This window comes from Neospora caninum, chromosome II (genome assembly GCF_000208865.1).
Source record: "Neospora caninum Liverpool complete genome, chromosome II".
Classification (NCBI taxonomy): Eukaryota; Apicomplexa; class Conoidasida; order Eucoccidiorida; family Sarcocystidae; genus Neospora; species Neospora caninum.
Window position 1 is genome coordinate 783,481 of NC_018387.1, and position 9,232 is coordinate 792,712.

The 9,232-nt window shown below is 55.7% G+C and overlaps 1 protein-coding gene across 1 annotated transcript; it reads right to left on the bottom strand.

Moving 5' to 3' along the window:
- Nucleotides 1–3,789: 3,789 nt before the first annotated feature.
- On the bottom strand, nt 3,790–8,202 carry NCLIV_005450 (conserved hypothetical protein; the record flags this gene model as incomplete). The annotated part of the gene is made up of 4 exons (XM_003880055.1): nt 3,790–4,235; nt 4,527–4,774; nt 4,978–5,282; nt 5,704–8,202. The coding sequence occupies 4 exons, from the start codon at nt 8,200–8,202 to the stop codon at nt 3,790–3,792; spliced, it is 3,498 nt and encodes a 1,165-aa protein (XP_003880104.1).
- Between the last annotated feature and the right edge of the window lie 1,030 nt (nt 8,203–9,232).

Genomic DNA, 9,232 nt, shown 5'->3' on the forward strand with positions numbered 1-9,232 from the left:
GTGCATCACATCCAGTAACCAAACTCTGGTGGTTTGGAGCTGCTGGCGGCGCTGGAATACCCACATGGTGCAATGATTGTAGCAGGCTCATCGCTGCTGAGCCGTTCCCTCCGGTACCAGTAGTCAGCGTATCCTCTCCGACGGCTGTCTAGTGGACAAGCGAATGCGCGCGTGGGCAGGAGTGGAATGATTCAACAGGTGGAATTCTTAAGTCATACGATAATCAACGATTTTCCTTCAAAACTAATGCAAGCTTCGAAGTTTTGTCGTGCGCCAGGCTCCACGAGGAACTAATCACCTAGCCACACTGAAGTACAAGGCCAGCCACAAGTGGATCTTGTCGCTTCTACCACAGGAATTTTGCCGCTTTCCGTCACTTCAGACTCACTCCCAAGAAAATATGCGATCATAAGGGAACAAATTCTGCTGTACAGATAATATTGATAAGTGCGCAACAGAAAACCGCAGCAGAAACAGCTCGAGGGCAACAGAAAGACTACCGTACGCAACTGCCTTCCTTGTTTCTGGCGGGGCACATTGTTTCGACACCCGTATGAATCCAGCGTACTTACGTAGCCGTGGCTGCTCAGTGCACCGGTAGCACCGCAAGAGGAGCGAGCATGGCCTTTCTGTGCGTTCCATTTTACAGGTCGCGTTAAGAGAAAGCATGGCCAACGATGCATGTGCATGACAGTCTTAGGTCCTTCCAGTATGCCGACTGCTATGATGATCGAGAAAGCTGATGCCCATGTGGACAGCACATGCTTCCACTGAAGCGGAGCTGCGCGCCTGTGGCATCGCCTTCACCAAATGGTGAATGAGACAGGTGGATGCCTCTGCATTAGTGATCGAGCTTGAATGACATTTTGTCGGCGAACTAAACGCTACTGAATTTGTGGTAGAACTCACGATATACGCAACATTGGGAATACATAGGTTATGCCTTGTCATCCAAGAGCGCATATTTGTGCTTATCGTTCACCTTAAAGGGCTGGGGTACGCTACAGTGTGCATTATCTCCTGAAACGAGGCTAGCTTAATGGCGGTGTGAAAAAAGACCAACCGACCTTATTTATCGACACGAGGTGAAGGACATTTTTAACTAAGTTTCTACGACTGGCATCGTATGACAAATATCACACTAAGTAACCATCGCTCGTGTGCATAACTCCGGTTCTGCAATGTTTCCTGGGGACAAAAACGAACGTGGCAGAAGTAAAAAAAAAAACTAGGACCCGGAGAGACGCACTGCATCACGGATTCAATCCATTTTGGTCGGATCTTCTTCGAATTCTTATGCTTGACCTTGCATGACCCCAGGCGGCCCGTCAGGCAGGAATAATGGTTGATGAAATTTTCCTTTCCTGCACACGAGCCACCCCGCGCATGCTACGCGAAGAAGCTGATCGAAAACCGAACCGTTTTCTATTGGTAAGTAATACGAGACATCTTTTATAGTTGTAAGTAGTTTGCGGGACACAAACGGACAAATCCACTCAAAAGATGCAACCGATGGTTGTGCCGCGCACACCGTCAGGCATCTTCCTCATGCTACTCTGGACTGCCGATCTACCCAGACAAACTCTGTTCCTTCTTCTATAGATTGTGCTCACCAATCGGGGCAAAGGAGACCGGAGTCGCGTTCCCTTCACTTGACAAGCTCCGGTCATAGACTGCAACTGGAGGCTCCCGCGAGCACCTCAGGAGTGCTTTCGGCACCACTGACGTTTTGCACTCGTGGCTGATGTGAGTGTTCTACCGACGAAACAGCAGCCTATGAGCTGTGCACCACGCACGCTCGCCACCACAGAACAGCTGAGTAGATATCCCAATCCCAGCCTCAGAGCGGCGACCGAACTGGGCAGAGGCAATGCTCTGCAACCGAAGGATACAACGGCACAACACTGGCGGCAGATAACAGCGCCAAATGACCAAATGGAGACGCCTTGCTATGCATCCCGGCACCTGGTTGTACAGGACCAAAACGGTGGACAGGAGGACAATCGACGGACAAGATTGGCAAGTAGACACGTGTGTCTCACGTCGTGCATGCTATACCAACGCACCCTTCCAAAACGTTCAGATTCATAATGATTTGCTCTCCGACAGCCGGTGGGTGTGAAAAAAAGCACATGCATCTGCATCTGATCAAAAACCAAGAAGTTCCTGTCGCCCCTCACACCGCTCATAACCAGAAAGCGAGGCACTTCGCGTTGATCCCATAGGACACTGAGGAGGCCCGCCGAAAACGAAATGGTTATTTCATCGCCTCACCACAACGTTTTTGTTAATGTGCAAAGACGTTTGAGTCGGGACTGCTTCTCCTCAAATTGACACACCACCGGTTCTACCGTGGTACTGGGTACATTTTGGGTGTCACAAGCCTATGTACACCAAAAACGCGCACGCATTCTACGCACACATATTAGGTGACTTGAATGAAACACGGTGCCAGGAGCCTCTTCGGTCACCATTACGTAATGGACGACGGATTAGCGATTCACGAAATGCAAACAAACAACTCTAGATATTCCGGTTCTGGTTTTAGTTCCCGGGGCATCACTGCAGCCACAATCAGCGAGAATGTCACACCCGTCAAACACCTCTGTGAACCACCCTGATGCACACGTGAAGGCCGACTGCGGCACTTGACGAGAGCAGTAGTAAAAAGAGCCTGCTACTCTCGAGATAATGAATCCAGGGACAACACCAGTTACGCACAATCTAAAGAGGCAGAAAACAAAGCCAACAGAACCATGCCACCTTTCTTCACACTCGAGGTAAAATAACACGTGTTAGACAGCACGTTAGTTATCCCACAGGGGCCTTGCATCAGAAACAGTGGATGCATAAGGGAAACTGAACACACACACACAAACAAAGAACAATTCGCACGGGCCACACTCGGGCAGTGGATCTCCCTTCCTTCCCACTACGAAAACAGGGGGGTTAAACTATTCTCTGGAAACCAACGTTACGTCCCGAGTCTTCAACGACACGCTCAACCCTGTATTTAACACACATATCTCTTGAGTATGCCGCGCACGAATGGCACCACACTGCTCCGCTGCATTAACGCCGGGAGCGTACACCACAGCTCTTCCCTTTCTTGAAGGCCTTTGGCACAGCCACCGTGCTGAGTCTCCGTTGGAGACTCTCATTGCCTGCCTGACCTGTGAGTCCTTGCGCTTTTCCAATCTAAGACTTATCGAGAAGACTAAGCTGCATAAAGTCTCCCAAAACCCCTGCATGCAACTGCCACAACTGCTCCCTGATGAGTTGACACCTTGACTTCTGGTCTCGGGCGAGGCGTGGGCCGACTGGCTGTCAAAAACACAACCAGACGACACGTTGCAAGAATCCGATGAACCCTCGTGCGGGCACTTCCTGCTTCTGCAGTGTCGCACCGCTGACGACAAAAAACACCAGTTTCTTCTCCTTTGGCTGCCGCCGCTTTGGTGGGCGCTTGGACCGCGCGCACAGCTGGAACGGAGGATCAGCTGGCTTCTCTTCCATGAACAGTCTTGCACCGCCGACGAGGGTTGCTTGTTTTGAACGCGCCTCGCTTCCCGTGAAATGACCAGCCTTTCCCGGTCTGAAAAAACAACGGCGCGGCTTCTCCCTGAGGGAGACAAGCACCGCATGCACGTCCCCTGCAAGGCAAAGACCTTCCGCTCAAACATCCTTGTCATGTTTCGCTATGGCTTTCGCTTGTCCACCCTCCTTCCATCTTCAGTCATCCCTAAAAAAACACTTGTTCACTCCGGTAACACAGGTGACGCCACTGCGTCACTCTTCACTAGCCGGCACCTCCGGAAGAGCAGTGTCTCCAATCTGGCTGTCGCCGGACAACCTGAAAGGTGTTCTCGGGAGCATCGCGACAGTAACGGAGTGGCCTCGGAGCGAAGACGATGATCTTCCCACCAGTGAGTCGTACTCCGCAGTGTCCCTTCTTATGCGCCCAATATTCTCGGCTAAATACTGCAACGCATACTCCCGTGTCACCTCATTCTCCCCTGGAAGGTCTTCGTCGACCTGGGGTACTCGGGCATCGCACGGTGCGTACGATGGCCGAGAGGCGTCGTACGGTGAATGCGGAGTTCGAGAATACCCGTCTCGCATTCCACCCAACGTTTGCACCTGCTGCTCGAATGCACTCTTCATCTCCGGGGGCGCCTGCGCTGTTAGGTGCTGGCCGAGGAGGCCGGACTCCCCGTGCGTGCCTTCGTCCGGATCTGCCAAGAAGTGCATGTATCAGCAACACAAAAAGTATGGAAACGCGGTCACACGCACTGTTACTTCTGTGCGACGTCATGGATTGCTGGATACTGTGGTCAAGACGTAACACGAACAGTCTGCCTTTCCCCCTATTAGTGTTCCCTTCTCCAAACATATGACTCTTCTATGCTTTGTGGGATTTCGCGACCCCCCAAGACACAACACACCTGGAATGTTTGTTGACAAGGGTTCAGGATGCTAGTCACCGCCGTGCCATCCGCTCATGTTTTCATATCCTCTAAACTCACATCGTGCGATGGGATGGGAAAACAGACCACAGATCAATCCGCGATCAAAGGAAAGGCCCTCGCGGCGCCTAAACCGCGCGACATCCGCATCCACGACGTTCAGAGACGAGGAAACCAGATTCCCTCCGAGGCCTCGGGATCCCACAGCAAGGCCGAGAGCTGTTGCAACGACAGAAGATACACCGCCTCCCGCCGATCCAGCATATCTCCCCTCCGGAGGCTGTGTATCTGGCTGAGGTTGTCGCCACCTGCGAAAAGGAGCGTCCACATCGCGAGAGCCAATAAGATATGAGCGATTAACATCGCGTTTGTGCGAATGTTGGGTCGGAAAGGCTTTGCAAAACAACGGTCTTGGGTCCACCATAATTGCACGTGAAAATAACCTCATGTCCCTGGTACAGCATGCACAATCTGTTGAACCTTTCCTTCGCCGTCCTTTATTTCAACTCACAAGAACTGGGGATTCTGTTCGGCCGCCGCCGGCGTCGGCACGTGCGCGGCAGGTATGTCAGTAGCGTCGTTGTTGCTCAGACAGACGCCTAGCGGAGACTCGGGGATCGCGCAGTCCCCAAGAAGAACCCGAGCTAGTCGACGACTAGCCTCTTCCCGATCTGCTTCTTCCAGTGCGGTCAGGCCAGGCGAATAGAAGGAACTGCCTCTCGGGGCAACACTGGACTCCCTGCGATTCCCAGAGGGATAAACTCCATCCAGCGTCTCTTGTCCGTGGACTCGCTCATTGAATCTCTGCCTGCTGGCCTGAAACGAGAAATGAAGAAGTGGAGGGGGAGAGAGCACAAGTCAGGAACGCGACGCGCCACCATCAAGCGGACGAACAAGACGGTGGCATCGCGCTCCGAATGTGACACCAGGTATGTGGCCTCTACTCAGGGGTACTGCCAAGACACCCGATTTCTACAAAGGGATTCACCGACGGAACGAACAACGCACCACAGAGGGAGACACCATGGCCTTTCGTTTTACAGAGAGTGGCCATAGCTTCCAGTGGACACACGCGGCGTTAGCGGGGAAAAAAACGCCCTCTTTACCCGGCTTTCCTGTAATACAACATGATGCTCCCGGAAGATATCCGGTACCTCTTGTCTCCTTCGCTACGTCGTCGCCTGGGGCGGGCCCCGCAACGCTTCAGGTTCTCTTCTTTCCGATTTTCCGCACTCACCAAAACATCCTGACTTAAGCCACGCTGCAGGTCCACGCCTGGCAGCCGATCTGCCGAAAACCCTGGCCCGCTTGAAGCATCCTCCTCAGCTCCGCTGATTTGCTGCTGCGCTGTGGGGGGTGACGCGGCGGCCGCTTGAAGAGCTCGCGCGTACTGGACGAGGACTGGAGGTTCGTGTGCGTTGTCCGTTAAAGAGGCAGTCAAAGTGCTCGCTGGCATGGGAACCGAGCCCGAGACGTCTGGAACGTCCCCGCGTCCTAATCCTACCCGCGACGCAGGGGGCAGTCCCGGCGGCGGAGCCACGGGGAAGTTCCGTCCCCGAGCGCCGAGTCCTGCTCCGGCTTCCTGGAAACCTCTTCCCAAACTGACACGACCGTACGAGTTCTGTTGCTCCAAAAACACCCCTTTTCCTCGAGTCGGTGCTACCCGTGGGTCTGCGCCCTCCGCAAACGCCGGGTTCCACTCTCCGCGCTGATCTCCGCGCCCGCCGTGGGCTACACCGCATGCAAGTTTCTCTTGGAAAGGAGACGGCAGATAAGGCGAAGGACCGCCACCGGGTAGTTGGGAGGGACTCTGCGAGGGTCTGGGGCTCATCACCGACTGGCCAAAGGCATCCGTGCCATCACGCCCAGCCAGGGACAGCAACATGTTTAGTGCCGACAAAGTATGGCCGCCTCCTCGGTTTGTATCGATCTCCCAGCGCCCTTCTTCGCTCTGGCACGATGCACGCGCGCAGACTTGTGACGTCGCCTGCACGAAAGGCTGCGCGGCACCTTCTCGGAAACGCCACTGCTGTGAAAGAGCAATGCCAGTTGGATCTGGTGGAAGTGCAGAGTTAGGTTGAAGTCTCGACTGGGTAGTCTTGACATTCCTCCCAGTCTCTTCTCCCGAGCCGTGTGGGCCGTGCCCTCGTGCCCAAACCGTTGACAACGCGGCCGAGTGGCCCTCGGAGCCTCCCCAAGGCGAAGGCCTACTGCCGATCGACGCGCTACTGCTTGCAGATTGAGCCTGCAGGATATTCTCAATCGCCGCCCCCAGACGTTCACTATCGGCGGGACAGTCCATGTTTCTGGAGGTGCTCCAAGCGGCAAGCACGCGTGCCACGTCTCCGCCCATCCGACTCGCATTGCTGCCTCTCCGCCGACGCTGTCGCTGCTTCTCGCGTTTCTTCCTGGCCGATGCGTTCGCAGGCCCTCCTCCGTCACCTCCCACTTGCATGCACTGCTGAGAATCCGCCCGTCGGGCTCCAGCCGACCTTCCGAGCTCCTCGCCCCTTCTTCCTGTAGCCACTGTCTCTGTGTTACCCTCGGGCTCCAGTGTCTCCGTCCCCTGAAGCCTGGGAAAGTCCTGCTCGGGAGAACTGGGCAGCGCTGCCTCGCATCCGGAACTGCCACGCCCCGTACCGCCGGACGTCCCACGGACCACCCCTTGCGCGCGCGCGGCCTGAAGCGGCCGCATCCCTCTCCGTTTCCCCAATCCTGCACCCACGGGGCCGCAGTGAGTTCCTTCTGCCTTCAAGGCCTCCGTGCCGCTCGAGTCTGGCGCGCCTTTCCCGCGAGGGTTCCATCCGGCGCGGCTCTTCGCACCACTCTGGCGTCCCACCAATCCTTCCGCAGAACCGGCCCCCGCTTTCTCCACCCCGGCTTGACTCGGCAAAACATCCGGTCGAACTGCAGTTTGTACCGCGTCGTCCACGGCCAAGCGACTGGACTGCTGTCCTCGACGCCTTCCACTGCCTGCGTCGGCCTCGAGCGAACCTTCTCCAGTTGCGGATGCGCGGCCTGCGCGCGAGTGCTTGTGCACCCGGGGATTTGCTCCGCCACTTCGCCCCAGTCTCTTCTCTTCGGCTGCTGGCGGCGCACCTGCACTGGAATTGGAGACAGCCTTAAGAATCCCAGCGTCAGCTGCAGACGCGGGCGCCCGCTCCTCGGAGCCCTCGGACTCGAGCACTAGGCGTGTGGAGTTCAAGGCTGCGTCACAAAGAAACGCATTCGGATCTGCGGCCATGCGTCGGCCAGCAGTCGGAGAGTCAGCTGAACTTCCTCGGTCGACGCGGCCGACTTGTGCTTTCCCGCGTTCCTCCACGGGGCCGTCACCTGCTTCAGTCTTGACTGCTTCCAAAGGCGTTGGTTCAACCGTGGCACTGTGAATGACCACGTCAACGATAAGAAGGTTTTCGTCACGATCGGCAGCTGAAGAAAGAGCTGCCAAGTCACGGACACCGTGCCAGAGTGTTTGTTCTCGACTACTGTACAGACAGCGCCCCGAGTCAACGAGAACACGACCAGGTTCCCCGTCCACTTCCACCCCTGCAGCAGCTTGTTCGGCATCTGGTCCACCCGGTATGGCCCCAGCATCTTCGCAGTTTGCGCTTTGCTCCGCGTCAAGAGTTCTGAACGACGGACTGACACCCCCTTCCTGGGGCGTTTCCCGTTTATCACCTTCTCTCGGCAAATGATTACGAACGCTTCGCTCAACGATATGGATCGAAAATTCCATGGTGACGCGGGCGCAGCATGCCACGAAGATCCCAAAGCGGCAAGTTTCCCACTCAAACGCCGTTTTCTCTACCCCCAACGAGCGGCCCGCGAAGCGCTGACTGGCGCTCTTCCCTCCTTTTTTTTGAATGCCCAGAGGTAGTCCTTCGCCTTGGCCAGTGGATGGCTTCGTGGCTGAAGAAAACACGGTCGGTCCAATTGAACGTGCACCGCACGAGAGAGACCGATTGCTGTTCCTGTCACATGTTTCCTCCGCTGGAGGATGAACCGGCTCGAGCCGTATATACAGAGGGCCGCCAACACATTGTGCATCAAATGGAGGCGAGACGACGCTCTCGGCGCTTGCCAGTCGATTAAGAATGGCTTTGACATTGTAGAGACACCACCTCAGACGACACAGGGATTCCTGTTGGAGCCTGGTCCCTGCGTCTCCTCTTTGAGCCTCCGCACTCGCTCCCTGCGAGGACTGCTCGCTCCCCTCGAGTTGGAGAAGCTTACCCGGCGACACTGGACTCCCCCCACATGCACGCACACGCCCGTCTTTGCTTTCTGCAGACGAAAGAGATGAGAGGACATTTTCCGGCGTCCTGTCTGTACACGAGTCAGGCTCTGTTCCTGCTTGCCGACTTGTTAACCCTGTACAGACCGCGGAAAAGGCTCCCACCTGAGAGATCCCTGAATTGGATGCGTGACTGCAGATATGATTTACCACGCCTTTCTGAGGCGGGCATAATGAACGCCCGACAGGCGTTTCTAGGGTGGACAGTGTTGTCTCTTCATTCGGATTTCCACACAAACCTTCTTCAGTCGGTTGAGCGCTGGTCTCTGTCATAAAATCTGGTACAGAGACTTGCGTCTCCGATGAATGCAGCGCACGAGTGCTTATATCGCTCGTGGCCCGAACGCAAAGTTCTTCCTGTTCCGGATTGCTGGCGCCTCCCACGGAAGCCCCTGCGGCCTCTCCGCTCATTCTCCCCGTCCGCACGACGGCTACGAGGCGTTCCTTCTCCATCTCGAATCATAGCACTCTG